Source organism: Lutjanus erythropterus, chromosome 19, assembly GCF_056507025.1.
Source record: "Lutjanus erythropterus isolate fLutEry1 chromosome 19, fLutEry1.hap2, whole genome shotgun sequence".
Taxonomy (NCBI): Eukaryota; Metazoa; Chordata; class Actinopteri; order Lutjaniformes; family Lutjanidae; genus Lutjanus; species Lutjanus erythropterus.
In genome coordinates this window covers 24423578-24439103 of record NC_139335.1, presented here as the reverse complement: position 1 = coordinate 24439103, position 15526 = coordinate 24423578, and the positions used below count along the sequence as shown (strand labels likewise).

At 38.0% G+C, this 15526-nt stretch overlaps 1 protein-coding gene across 1 annotated transcript; it reads left to right on the top strand.

The window, feature by feature from the left end:
- Positions 1 to 280: 280 nt before the first annotated feature.
- On the top strand, positions 281 to 11414 carry nubp1 (nucleotide binding protein 1 (MinD homolog, E. coli)). The gene is made up of 9 exons (XM_084744424.1): positions 281 to 395; positions 2439 to 2543; positions 2732 to 2865; positions 4067 to 4135; positions 4726 to 4758; positions 4861 to 4951; positions 5051 to 5205; positions 8225 to 8335; positions 11136 to 11414. The coding sequence occupies exons 1-9, from the start codon at positions 365 to 367 to the stop codon at positions 11397 to 11399; spliced, it is 993 nt and encodes a 330-aa protein (XP_084600550.1). The 5' UTR covers positions 281 to 364; the 3' UTR covers positions 11400 to 11414.
- Positions 11415 to 15526: the final 4112 nt, after the last annotated feature.

The following is a 15526-nucleotide window of genomic DNA, read 5'->3' as shown; positions in this document are numbered from 1 at the left end:
GTTGTCCCAAATGATAATAATTACTACTACTACTACTACTACTACTAATAATAATAATAATAATAATAATAATAATAATAATAATAATAATAATATGTAACTGTAAACGGTATTTTAAATACATTTAACTGAAATACTGGTCAACTCTTAACTTTTTTGCTACATTTGATTGCTACATGTATAACATATTACATACTATGATATTATGATATGTTACTTACAGGACATAGAGATGTTAATTCAAGCCTCTCGCTGCTTTACTGTCTCATTCTGCCCGCAGACTGCAGCCGAACAGCATCGCAGATTCGTGTTGTGCGTATCCGGAACCTTCGAAGGGGGAAGACTTTGACGGGAGGACACAAAGATGGCAGACGTACCAGATAACGCACCAGAACGTGAGTTTTTAAATTAAAAAAATTCGGGGACTTTTACTTTCAAAACAACATGCATGGTTTCCATTTAGTGTTGTTTAATGCTGTTTCCACTGTAATGTTGGTGGATTTTAAACAAGCGTCTCTGTTACTGTTGGCAACGCAGTTACTATTTCTTCTGATGTTCATGTTTGTTTTGAGCGTTTTATTATCCTGACAGGCTATCAGCTAGCTAAAACATTCCTAAATATTCATGTAGACGGATGCTGCTGGGAGCTTTGGGGTAAAATTAAACGCTTGTTGCATAATGACGTTCAATGACGCAGTTCCTAAAGTCTCACAGTCATTAGATAAACGTCAGCGGATTCATGTCTTCGCAGAAGTTGTTCAGGTTGGCCTGAACAATATTGAATTAATCCACAACAATGTTCAGGCTCTACTAAATGTTTTTGGTGAACTGCCACATTCACGTTAGTCCCTGAAATGTTGCTGAGTCATTGTGACACAGCTCACAATCTGTGTGAAAAAACCTCATTAATTGAATAATTAATATAAAAATGTATTATTCTTCATCCTAGAAACAAATTCAATCCACTAAACGTCAAGTTTCTTAATTTAATTTCTTTAATGTTGTTAAAATCATTTTATGTATTGCTTTATTTCTATTTGTTAAGCCACAAAGTGTTTGCACTCAGCAAAATATTCAAACCCGCTTCATCAAATGGAATACTTTCTTCATACACATTTTTCAGAAATTTAATTTGACATATTTGGTGTGTATGGAAGCTCTCGTTTTCACTAGAATCTTAACAAAAACGTCCTGTGTTTGCACACCATGACTTTGAAATGATGTCCCACCAGCAGCAGGCAGTGGTAGGGATGGGATGAGACCACATCTTTGAACATTTTGCCCCATATAACTTAACATCAATCCTGATGGATCTTATCAATATTTTGGTACTGATCGGTCAGGAATCGGCACTGGTTTAGCATTGGTTCTAGACATCCATCTCAAGGCAGTGGGGTTAAACAGGTTAAAAACGATGGATGTGCTGATATTCAGTGTCATGCAATAGAAGAAAATAAATAATCTGCATAAATAAAGTTGAATTGACACGCCCACCCTAAAGAGAGATGTGTCATAATTAATCAGTCGTCTAGAAAAGGGAGTCATTTGACATTGTTTTGTTTGACAGAACTATTTGTTGAAACAGGAAAAAAAAACTTGCATTTTGTAACTGATTAATTATTAATCTTTAACTGATTAATCAGTCGTTAGTGTTTTCAACTACTGGTTAAGGAACATGCACAAAATTTGCAACCCTAGTCATCAACACTGTCATTATGTCAGGAGTTATTTTAAGCTCAAGAAAGAAAAAAACAAAACAGTCAGTTACTGTTATTATGGTTCTGACTAATCAAAAAGTTACAAAGAAGTAAAAAGAAGCAGCAGTATTACATAACTGAGTCATGTTGTGGGCTGTGTGTCTCTTCCTTCATGTAGTAGAGTATTTGTTCCTCAGTGCATCCATACAAATGTCTTATTAACAACTTAGTTGTTTGAGAGAGGGGAAAAGACTGTTGAATTGGTATCAGTGTCAGCAGATCCTTTAGGTTGCAGTATTGATGCATTTTTCTTAACCAGTAGTTGAAAATGTTAACAATGGATTAATCACTAATAATTATTAAGATATCAAATGCAAATTCTCATTTAATTTTTTAACCATTCTAGCAGCATATTATTTATGTGAAACATTAATTCAAGAAGCACAAACAGAATAATACAACAATGAGGCTCTCGCTTGTAATGTCTGCTCTTGTCCACCAAACAAAATAAAGTGAAATGGGGCGCGATTACTGGCATTTCAAGGCAGGCCAAATCAAATCTGTGAGCTCCAGAGAAATGGCATCCAAAACATGCATTATCAGTTAATTAATTTTTAGTTGGTTAAATTCTTAAAAGCGATTAATGATTAACCATTAATATCCATTATTATCCTGATCAATTTAAGATGAACCAGCAAGGCAACAGACTGATAACAGTTGATCTCGGTTTCATCCTTTCAGACTGCCCGGGTACACAAAGTGAGAAAGCAGGAAAGACATCAGCATGTGAGGGCTGTCCCAACCAGAAACTGTGTGCATCTGGAGCCACCAAGGCCCCTGACCCTGGTAAGACTGTTACCTCATCTTGATTATCATGATAACTTCATACACACAGTACAGCTGGACAGTTTGAGTGACTCGTGGTCGAGCTGATTGTTGAACAGGAAAAGTTAGTTGCTTTAAATGAGTCAATATTTCAGTGGAATCTTGTTTTGTCTCATTTGAGAATCTCACATTTGTCATCTCATCTCCAGCCATAGCAGAGATCGGAGCCAAGCTGTCGACAGTCAAACACAAGATCCTCGTGCTGTCTGGGAAAGGAGGCGTAGGGAAGAGTACCTTCAGCGCTCACCTGGCTCACGCCCTGGCGAGTGACAGCACAAAGGAGGTAAAGTAAAACCACAGAGCCATTCAGTGGTAGTTCAATAAATCAAAACAATTAGTCTGTCACATGATTTGCTTAAACTCACACAAATTACGTCTGGGATGATATTCTTTTGTCAGAGTCAGAGGGCAGAAAACTGTTCGTTGTCAGATACTTTGTTCAGCTCCACTACAGTTGTTGATATTTTTTAAATGTGTTGAATAAATGAATAATAAATTTATTTAAAGCACACATTATGTAGTAAAATTTTCAAATCTCCAGTCAGCTTTAAGCACTGACTTAATAAAGGGCCCTATGAAATCAGCTCTATGGTTTTTTTAACAATCAGAAGTCAGTTACAAAAAGATGACAACCCCTGGTTTATGCTGTACCTGAGGATTAGTGTAAACCCAGTTATTTTGCCTTGTAGAAATCATCTAACACCACCAGAGGTCACTGTAGACACGTTTTAGCTGAGGTCACACACCTGAAATCCTATGACCAGTTCAGCTGCTGTTATGCTGGTATCCAGCTAGTCTTTGATACAGTAATCAGGTCACACTTAGTACACAGCTGCATTTTTAACTCCCACAAGTTCCAGCTAAACCAGTTTTTAACCACAGCCAAACGCAATTCCCTTCATTGTTTTGGTCATGACTGTTTTGAATTCCCATGTAAACGGCTTACTGTAAGCTGTAGACCTTGCTGGTCTTGGTCTTTCTGAGGCGTACAAGACTTCAGAATGGAAAACCAAAAGAGGCTGAAAAATCAATTTTCAGATTTAGCTGGGTTAGTGTGGATGGACATATCTGTGTTGCTTCTGTATGTTTTCAGAGTTGAATTATCTGCCATCCTAATACCTACCTTATTCTGTGGGTTTGAGTGTTTCTGATGTCATGTCAACAGCACTGAGCTCCTCACGATGTCTCTGCCTCTACGAAAAACATGTGCAGCTGCATGTGTAGCTGCTGTGGTCCAGAGAATTCTCAGCCGTCCCCCTCCTCTTTGATCTCCAGTTTTATCTCTCCAGCCCACAGGTCACTTTGTTCTAGCCAGGTCACACACTGTAGCATGCAGCCATGAAATTCTCAGTGAAGTTTTTGAGAAAGACCACAGATGCTTGTTGTATATATTTGTGCTGGATTACAAAAGTTCAGCCCATCAAAGATTTCATTACGCTGGAGTCTAAAGAGTTTATGTTTCTCTGCTCTCTCTGTGATTTTAGGTTGCCTTGCTGGATGTAGATATCTGTGGTCCATCCATTCCTCGGATCATGGGCTTAGAGGGAGAGCAGGTGAGTTGTGGGCGGAAAGTTTTACAGTAATGTACTTTTAATAAAACTATTTTTACACCACATATATTCATTTTCTTTCTTCTGTGCAGAAATTGTGTTGTTTTTTTTTTTTATCAGCAACACAAGGAAACAGTAGTTTTTGCTTAGAGATAAATCAGGTTAAAGTAAGTGTTTATTTTCACAACAAAAATTGCTGTTGCGTTGCCCTCAAATGGGGTCTTTATTCACACATATTTACATATTTAATAATAAATAGGTAGATATGAAAGATCTTAGTGATAAACATTGCAGAAAGTACAAGAGCAATGTAGAGTGTGGAAATGCAATTAACAATAGAAAAATACAATTAAATAGCTTAAATACTAGTAGTATAAATAGTACAAGTAGTGAGGTGCAAAAGGCTTCAGCAGCAAAAACAGTATAGGGAGCAGTATGGCAGATATGGTCAATATATCATTTTATGTTGTTTATATTTTATTCTAAAATGTGTGGCATGGACGGGCTTACAACTTACCTTCCTTTGTGCAGCCCTGTGTTGTAAAATAACAAATACATCACTCGGCTTCCTTGATTTGTCCTCTTGTGCACAGGTTCACCAGAGTGGGTCAGGCTGGTCTCCTGTGGTGAGTCAATTTAAGTTTGTCAGGCTTTAGCTTTAATGTCTAATTCTTTTAAGAAGTTTCGTTTAACATAAATGTCTGTGTGTCTGTATGTGTCTGTTGCAGTATGTGGATGAAAACCTGGCAGTCATGTCTATTGGCTTCTTGCTCAGTAGTCCCGATGATGCCGTGATCTGGAGAGGACCCAAGAAGAATGGTATCTGATTTTGTGTGTGTGTAAAAATAAGTTTTACTTTTTCCAAATGTCCACTGTACCACTGTACACCCACCTGTGTGGTGTTTGTCTAAAACTCAGGGATGATTAAGCAGTTTTTGAGGGATGTTGACTGGGGTGAACTGGATTACCTCATCGTGGACACGCCCCCCGGCACCTCTGACGAGCACCTGTCAATTGTCCAGTACCTAAGCTCCACCCACGTCGATGGAGCCGTCATCATCACCACACCACAGGTAAGACACGCCCACTTGCTGAGACATATAACGTCACGGTTACTGCCGTTAGTAACATTAATAGCATTTACGGCAACTGTAAAGGGAAATTCCACCCTTAAATATTATCTGCGTCTACTTTGAATACTGGTGCTTTACGTTGTCATTTACTACATTTCCCAGAATGACTTTAAACCACCTGGAGTTGATCGTTTAGCCGGTGGTTTTTATGTAACTCTAGACAGTAATAATGGTAATGATAGTCACACCCAAAGCCACAAAGATATTAACTGACAGAGAATGAGAGCAGACAGCAGGCTACAATGCAAGAATCACAGCCCTTACTCAAAACGCAACATTCGTGCAGCTGCCTCCCATGATCTTAGGGCTGCTCTCCATGGGGACAGAACAAACAACGAACAAGCTAACAATGACATTTTTATAGACGAAGTAGGTTTTGTTGTAATGTCCACAAATAGAGAACATCTTTTTGAATTTGCTCTAGCAAACACTCACAAAAGAAACAGACGACATTAGAATAAGAGAGCGGTGACCTTGGTGGACCATTAGGCAGTGCAGTTTTAGTATTTTAAGGGTAAGATCTAATTTTATCTCAACTGGAAAACCCCAGTCCCACTCCACCACTGTGGTGACTATCACCAGTCGTCTCTTCACCTACATGTTTAAGCCACAGCTAATTCAGTAGGATACCACCTGTTGCCGGGGGGTAATTGAAAGTAGTTCTGAGAAGTGTAGAGGCTCATGAGGCAGATTGAGAGACTCATCTTATTATTTTAAGTGACGTTGTATGAGATAGTTATCGATAGTCAGTGTGTTACTGGTAGAAGATGGCGGCTGGCACACTCCCAGTTTGGAGAAGCAGCAACAGTACTGCTGTAGGAAGTTGCGCAATGAACTGCTGTGGACGGGGTCAGCAACAAAATATATTTTAGACACCTGAAAAAAGGTCCACCTTAAAAAAATGCTGAATTAGTTTAAGTCTTTGCTATATTTAGAATATTTTCTCTGCTTTACTTTGCCATCAGACAGCCCTTTTCGCTGCTGTATAAGCCAGATATCGCTCTGTCCAAATTAAACACACTCCATTAGCAAAATCAGTAGTTTAATCTCGCAGAACACAGGAGTTGCTGCTAAATTGCCGCCTCGATCTGTCAGTTTGTTTTGTGTGCCTTACATGTGTTTAAAAGTTAATTTAGATTCACCAAAGTCATGCAAAAAAAAACCTGAACCTGCAACTCCTGTGCTCTACGTAGTAAAACGACTGATTTTGCCAAAGGAGTTTATAAGCCATATCTGTCTTATATAATAGTAGCATCCCACTGTGACAGTCAGGTAAAGCAATGGAAATATTCTAAATATAGGGTACAATTAAACTGACTACATTTTGCTGATGACCCTGTCAACAGCAAAACATTGCTTGGCTTCCTACACTAGGACTCCCAAAACTGGGAAAACACATCAACTTTAGCCCACTTCAAATAATCCAAACTATCCCTTTAACCCAAGATTTTCATCAGCCTAAATTTTACCACATTGTAATTGCTACATGTCAATATTATAGGGACAACCAAAACATTTTGGAACAGTGAACATGTTACAGATATAGTACCCTTGATATAAAAGTTCTGCCTGAAATTTTAAAGAAACATGTTTGGCATTTTGTTCCCACTAAATTAATCTTGTTATTGCAAAATAGACACACATTGACAGGAAAGCAAGTGGCAGTAACTTACTTCCAGTGCATCTTTACGAAACAACTGTGCAGCTCCTGTGTCCCTTTCACTTTTTTACAGTGTTATTGAACTGCATGTGAAACTATCTGCAAAATGAAACTACTGTATAGTAACAAAAAGAGGGCACTATTTTATCATAAACCTATAAAAAGTCAATGCTTCATTGTGACTTTAAAAGATCCTGTAACACCTTTATAAAGCTGTAATCCATCATATTTAGTAGATATTTATTTACACAACACACAATAAAAGCAGTAAAACGGTAGCAACATGGCACATAAAATACAGAACAGAATGCAGAAGGAGAGATGTGTAGGCAGTATGAATTGTATTTTAACACATAAACACAGCACAGTTGTGTCAGTCTTTAGTTACTGGGTGTTCATTCTTTCACACCTGGTTTGATAAAGGACTCCTGGCAACATTAGGTGGGTTTGTGTTCCACATAGGCACCAAAAAGACTGGTGCCATAGCAACAGCACAGATTCAAACCTTTAGACTCGCAGACACGCCTATAAACATTTCATTCATAATATACATACATACATACTGTAAATTCACTGAGTCAGAGTTACATGCAGACAGTATTACAACAGTGCTCCAGTACTCATTCTATCTGACTCATGTTAATGTTAATTTAAAAAAAAAAAACAATGAATGCACTCATAGGCCTTTTCTCCTGGATTGCACCTACTAGCAGTGATATCAGGATAAAAACCAGGATTGTAAATATAATACTTGGTCATTGTTTTTGAGTGGAATTGGACTAAGGAGGGAGAGTTTTGAAAGAAATCTCTGGATTTCATGTTACAGTAGATTGTAAAGTCTTATCCCTGTACTGTTTGTTCTTGTTTAAGCTGTTACTACACTTGTTTTTTTTTTGTTTTTTTTTTGTATCTGAAAGACTCAAACCGACACTTCCTGGTGCTTAAATTAGGCCAGGGCCTATGAGTTCAGACAGCATTAGAATCACTTCCTCATTCCTCCAGCTCTCACTTTACCAAAACTAACCACACACATGCTGGGAATTACCCAAGAAAACAAGCCAGTTTTTTTCATAACAGGAGACACTTTTCCAGGCTTTTGTTTTGAAGAGGAATTTTGAAGTTTTTTCCAACATGGTGATAAATGGGAGCTGCCCAGTTTATCAAGACTAACAGCTTTTTCTCAAGGGAACCATAACAGCAGTTGTTAGGGAAGGGAAAACATTTTTTGAGCTAATCCTTTCTCTTTCGCTCTCTTTACTCGTGTCTTTGTTTCCTCCTTGTCTTGCTCTCTCTGCGTAGGAGGTGTCGTTGCAGGATGTGCGGAAAGAGATCCGGTTCTGCCAGAAGGTCAAGCTGCCGATCATCGGAGTGGTAGAGAACATGAGTGGCTTCGTTTGTCCATCATGCAAGGTTACTGACAGATGCACATGCACATACACAGTGATGCAATCAGACGGTCAGACAATGCAATCAAATTATTTTATGATAATGTGCATAAACTGGGAATACCGGTTTAATCTTAATCATCATGTTCTGTTAAAAATAAAAGAAGCAACTGTATAGAGAATGGAGTAGAGCTCAGATGCATGTGTCACAGAATTTGGTGAACTATCTGATCATTTAGGCAAAACAAGAATGTCTGGACTGTTTGCCAAACAACCACAGAAAAACACAGCACAGCAAACAGGAACTGCCGCAGGGCTTACAGACATGGTAGAACCAAAATGACCACACAGCTATCAGTTCATCTGTCACAGCAAAGCATGTTGGGACAGGCAGTTGCTGAGAAAGATTAAAGCTGCTCTGCCCTTCGTTTTGCGTCTCATCACTGGTGGAGCTGCATTTTGATATCAAGATGTTTGAATTCGTTTCCCTTTCAGTTTTAATTAGGTTACCGTCTTCCCAGCACCTACAAAGGGAGCGTGCAGTGCACGGGTTCTTTCAACCACAAGCGAACACACATACGAACCAGAATCTGTTTGTGTCTGTTGTAATTTTCCTCTCACTATTTTGTCCCATATCATGGTAATGGTATATTAGACCCGGGCAATAAAACAATAGTAATATGTATCTTCATCAAAAGCAATGAGAAAATTGTTTAGTTAAATGTACAATACTTTCACTTAAATACATTAAATGAAAACCACCATGAAAGCATAAGGTGAATATTCCATGCATATCTCTTGATAATCAAGTGTGCTACAACTGACAGGCAAACAGCCAGTAGTTTCACAGGTGTGTGGGCGCACCATCAACATGTGACACAATAACAGAAACAGAGTGTGGTGAAGAAATTGTTGATTAAAAAAGGCCGGTAAACTCACAGCATTTTATTTTTTAAGTCTACCTGTGTGCCTTGATAAATAAAGTGGTTTAGGGCTACAACTAATAGTTATTTTCATTGTTGATTAATTGGTTTCCTGATCAATCAATTAGTTGTTTGGTCTATAAAATGTCAGATGGTGATTATTTGCAGAAGATTGTAGTTGCTTATTGTTAAAAACAAGAAAACAAAAACCAGCCACCAGCTGTCATATCAAGAATGTGCAGTAATGTCCTGCCTTAATCACCTTATCTTTTCGTTCATTAGATCATGTGTTAATCACACAAGAGCTGCTCCCGTGGTAGAAACAGTATTGCTAAATCTCCTATCAGTGGTCACCTTTCTACCAGCAGTACATATCATATTGCCCAGCCCCTGGAGGCAGGCCTCTGAATCAGCCTCCCTCCTACGGACAGCTTTATATTTTAGATGCCAGTGACTGAGTAGTTGAAGTGAAGTAGATGAGACCGGACGGGACTGATTTTCCAATCCTACACCTGCAGATTTTGATTGTGAACACACCCATGAATATGTTCTATCCCATGAAATAAACTCTGGTATGCATCTTGAAACCATCTATTCACAATAACTGAATTTATTACTGACCTTGATGAAACTGACTACGAAGAACAAATTTCTACAGTTGCACAGATCCAGTGTACAACCTCAGTTCCAAAAAAGTCGGGATGTTGTGTAAAATGTAAATAAAACAAACAATGCAATAATTTTCAAAGCATTTTTTGTATATTTCTGTATACAGAATTTAATACAGTACAAAGACAAATATTTACTTTTCAACATAATTATTTTTTGTAAATATACATTCATGCTGAATTTGATGCCTGCACACCTTTCAAAAAAGTTGGGCAACAAAAAACAGGGGAAAGGAACAGGTTAATTGGTAACAGGTGACAGTACCATGGTTGGCTGTTAAAGGGTCATCCTCAAAAGGCTCACTTGTTCACACACAGTTTAAGAACAATGTGTCAACGGTAGTAAACGGTAGGAATTGAGGGATTTCACCATAGAGATTCAGAGAATCCAGAGAAATCTCTGCTTGTAGCGGGCAGGGATGAAAAACAACACTGAATGTCTGTGACCCTTGACCTCAGTCAGCACTGTATTAAAATTGCATTTAAAAAACACTGATTTTATAGTGGATATTACTACATGGGCTCTGGACCACTGACCACTGTCAGTAAACACAATTTGTTGCTGCATCTATAAATGCAAATTTAGACTCATGCAAAGTGAAAGCTATGAAGCAACCACATCCAGACACTCTGCAGACTTCTCTGGGGCTGAGTTCATCTGAGATGGACTTATGCAAAGTGGGAAAACGTGCTCTGGTCTGATGAGTCCACATTTCAAATTCTTTTTTGGAAACCGTGGATGTTGTAACCTCCAGGCTACAGAGGAAAAGGTCCATTCAGATTCTTAGCAGCGTGAACCGAAAATTCCAACATATGCTGCTGTCCATATGACGTCTTTTTCAGCAACATCCTGCTTATTTCAGCAAGACAATGTTAAGACACTCTGCATGTGTGGCTTTGTAGTAAAAAAATCCAGATACCAGACTGGCCTGCCCACAGTTCAGACCTGTCTCCCATTCAAGATGTGTGTTGCATTATGAAGCGACACCAGAGGCCCCGAACTGCTGAGCGCCTGAGGTCATATATCAAGCAAGAATGAGGCAGAATTTCACTTTCAGAACTTCAACAATTAGTGTCCTCAGTTCCCGTACACACACTGAGTGTTATTAAAATAAAGGGGGTTCAACATAGTTGTAAACATCCCCTACTCTGTTGGATTGTTTTGCTGGCATCACATTCAGAATGATTGTTTCAAAATGTATACCTAACTTTTTTTTTGTCCTCTCTCTTGCAGAACACGTCACAGATCTTCCCTCCTACCAGCGGGGGTGCTGAGCGAATGTGTGCTGATCTAAATCTACCCCTCTTAGGGAAGGTACCCCTAGACCCAAGGATAGCACGGAGCTGTGACGAGGGCAGGTCTTTCCTCAATGACGTGCCTGACTCTCCTGCTGCGCAAGTCTACCAGAGTATTGTGGAGAGTGAGTGTTTCCAAGAATGCACACGCAAGCATCCGTTTTGCCACTTCTCACTTACATATCGCCCTCATATATTGTAGATTTAGTTACAGTCCTGCATAAGTGTGTGACGTACACACAGACACCTTCCGACTTCCAGAGAAGTCCCTTAATATTTTTGATGACTAGATGTTTTACTTAATGTCCCAATTCCTGATTAAATGTAATGAAAGAAGAAGTGATGGCTTTACAAATGGGAAGCAGTCGACTAAAGGGGAAGAGGGCTAGATCGAAATTCAATAACTTTACTTTCATCATGAGATTAAAGTTGAGGAATCAAGTGTTTGTGGGTTGTATAACAGATGGTTCACTCAGGGTGATTACAAATACTTGTTTAAAAAAAGCAAATCCACATAAAGATTAATTCAAAGGTCTACACTATTTGTTTGTGTCCGTAGAAATCTTCATCAAACCCGTCAAAACTACCGTTCTCATCATCAAATTCCTCTCTCCTCCCACAGGTATTCAAGACTACTGTTCTAACCGTGTGACAGAGGAGCAGAGCACCACCTGAACCTGCTCTACTGACGATCATGTTGGACCAGAACACTGAGGTGGCTCACATGTTGACAGTGTGGTACAAATGATTAACTACTGAATAAAAATCACACACAGGAAAGCTAATAATGCAACATTCACCAAAGCCTGCCAGAATTATCTCAACATCTTCAATGATTATTTAGTTGTACTATGATGGGGACGAGTTAATGAATAGTAGAAATCTTTACAGCTTCATAATGATGAAGGGTCCTATCCAAATAAGCTTTTGGGGCTAAGTTTGAACATTAATGCTTACATTTCAAAAAACATAACTTGAAATGGAACACTTTTGTACTTGAGCTGTGATAAATTCATTTATTATTTTATATAAGATATAAGGTAATTTTAAATGTTTGTGTTAAAAGATAAAGCAAGCAATATTATTTATGTTGCTGACACTTGAAAAGACCAAAACTAACATTGCATCATGTTGTCCCTCCTTACTGCCTGGTCACACATGCACAAATGATCCATTATTAATTATCATTCACCTCAGCAAGCAATACTAACTTAGCTGCATTTGCATATACTAACCCACTGGTTCATACTGAAGAATTAAATCTTTAAAAACAGGTCCCAAGTATACTTTGCTGACAGCAGCTGAGTGCTGAAGTTTTTATTACTCAAATGGAAGTAAATGGACGTGCGTTTGTCTGGAACTATTTTCAGCTGCGGATTAATACATTTGGTGTTTGAGTGAGTATCAGGAGTAGAAGGAATAAGTATCGGAGACTGAGTTAACATGTCTGTCAGTGTAACAGTGTGGCTCAGTTGTATCATTTTAATTAATTTTGGACAACAGTAGCACAGAGGAATCTGAGGCTTTGGATACACAGGCAATACTTTATACATCAATTCAGTGTTGTTTTTGGTCTTTTTGTGGAGTTAATTGGCAATAAGAAAAATATAGAATATCACCAGATTCATCTTTTAATGTGAAAGTAAAGGTTCAGTCTACTGGCTCCCCACATGTCATGAAGACTTCCTTTAAAAAGAAGCAAAGACTCCCATTCTACTATAGTGAGCGATATGGTATTTGTGGAAGTAAATTCTCTGATCATGTAGTACATGAAGCAGTAGTATCAAACATTTAACCATTCCCTACAAGGCCATTTTGTTGCCCTGACACATTTGTATATCCAGTGGCCCTCACTGTCTGTGGTTGCACTGAATCAGTTGTAAACAGGATGAGAAAGTCAAATGATGTCACCATCAGTGGGATTTAAATTAAGTTGCTCAAGTAACCTAAACACAAAGCACAGTATAATCAGCATAACATGAAATCCCCCCTCTAATTTGATTCCTTTTTTTTCAGTGATTTGAATCCACCTTTGAAATGAGGAGACTGTAGAGATGTTATCGTTACAGACCACGTCCATGGTTTGCTTTGTCTCAGCACTTGTGTGGTCAATGTTTAAATGTGAATTCAGAAAAGTCCCTAAAAGTACCAGCATTTGGCTTATGGTGAGTTCAGATTTTCTTCACTGACGAGATGTAAAGTTCAGATGTAGTTACAACTTGAGTAACTCAGTTGATCCTGATTTATAGTAAATAGCAACAACATAACCTGTAGAGGTTGACTCCCTGTTGTCAATTACTGTTTTTCAATTATTTGATTATTAATTTGTTATAGACAATTGTTTAGGACACATATTGTTTTGTGTAATGTGCTTGCTTTAACTGATGTATAAAATAAATGACCAAACATGAAATAATCTTCAATGATATATCTATCAAAGTTACCAAACTACTAATGATGGTCTTTGTTGTATCTGTTTATAAATGAGAGATTACTTGAGACAACATGGACAGTTTTAGTCCTGCCTTGTTACCATGTTTTATTTGTGTGTGTATGTACAAATGTTCTTGTGTACTCTGCCATACATAGTTGTAGTTCCTCTGGGGTTCACTGAAAAGTACATGTGAAACTCCGAGTGTATCCTGCAAAGAGACAAAACAACATCACTCAGTCAAATAGAAAAAAAAAGTGTTTATCACACATAACCACACATTACTTTTATGATATATGTCGTTGCAGTCTGTTGAGTTACTACAGATTTGGAAGGTGAGGTGAGTTGGTTGCAGTCTGCAAGCTTACCACTAGATACGGCTGAACCCTACACACTGCTCCTTTAAGCAATAAAAGTTTTGAAACAAATACATCACTACTGCAAAAATTGTGGCATCTCAAGGATTCAATACACAGGAAACCCTATATAGAGGCTACAAAACAGGTTTCTCACAAAAAAAAAACATTGGAAGCAGTGAAGTGAACTGTTTAAATATGGGAGAGGATTAAAAAAAATAGTTAAGCATCTTCAAGAGCTTTGGGAAAGCAGCAGTGTGTTCCATTGTTCTAAAAATAAACTATTCTTAACACCAGGAAGCACCAGCAAATTTCAAAGTAATGATCCTCAGTCAGCCTTTCTATCATTAACTTTACAGGAACTTTACTAATACTGCAGGAATTGTGGCTGGGATGAGTTTAAGTAAATAGAGTCTGGTGAATGTAGGTTGCATGTAGGGCTGGTTATCAGAACTCGGTACCTTTAAGGGTATCAACTGAAATAACCCAATACCAAGTATTATCAAAGCTTCTCCAGTCCAGTCTCCTGCAGCTGATCCTTTTTGTACCCAGGTCTAGAAAAAAAAAAACAGTTTACATGGTCTTGCTCACAGCCAATCACAGCTTGAAAGTGTTTTTCATCAAGAAGAACCTTCAAAAAATGGTATCGAATGAAGTACTCTGTCGGTATTGGTATCACTTTAAGAGTACTGGTACGGGTATAATTTTTTAAACGATACCCAGCTGTCAGTGTAGTACAGTGAGACATGCATGGTTTAGCCAAACCAGTTCTAATCCTAAAATAGATAATAATGAGGACTGATATATTGACAAAGGTTCATGACTGGACTGGAGGAGAGAACAAACTGTATATCAATACTCAGTCATGTGTGACCATTTGCTGGATATTTGTGATTGGAAACCAGTAAACGTGCCAGCGTTATATTATGCTTGACTCCACATGGAATAGGGGAGCAATGCAAATTATGGACATAAACAAATGTATTTCCTCTATTGCGATATTCTGTTATGCAAAAAAAGTCCCTGAATCACGTGAACAATGACTTGTCAGACCAGAATAATGTTTTTTTTGGCTTTAGACGTGTGTGGAGTGTGATACAGCACTCAAAATGATATGTGTAAATCAATCACAAAGCAGTGTGTGTATTTGACACACAAAACAACACAAAACTGGATACACTGTTAAAAAAAAGTTGAGACAACTGACATGTTTTGTCATTATTTGGGTGCTTGAAAATTGAATCACTGCACTTGAAACTATTTAATTATTAAATATTATGCACTTTCTTTAATGAGTTTAAACTCAAACATTCAAGTTTATCCAAAGAACAAAAGTAAATTATCTCAGCACAAGATTATTCATTGGTAAAACGAAAGAGTTTGAGTTACACTCAGAAATGTATTGAAGTAATTTGCCTTAATTTTTTGAGTTTTCTCAAGTTTGTTGTTTTTACAGCGCTCCATTAGACAAACTTAATGCTAATTAATGCTAACTCACCTCCTAATAATAATGACATGTCTGCCTCCTGGTCATTAAAGAGG

Coding starts and splice junctions, on each gene's coding strand:
- nubp1 (XM_084744424.1), top strand. CDS start 365: ATGGCAGACGTACCAGATAACGCACCAGAAC. Junction 4,136..4,725: donor TGGGCTTAGAGGGAGAGCAG/GTGAGTTGTGGG, acceptor TCTTGTGCACAG/GTTCACCAGAGTGGGTCAGG. Junction 4,759..4,860: donor GGTCAGGCTGGTCTCCTGTG/GTGAGTCAATTT, acceptor TGTCTGTTGCAG/TATGTGGATGAAAACCTGGC.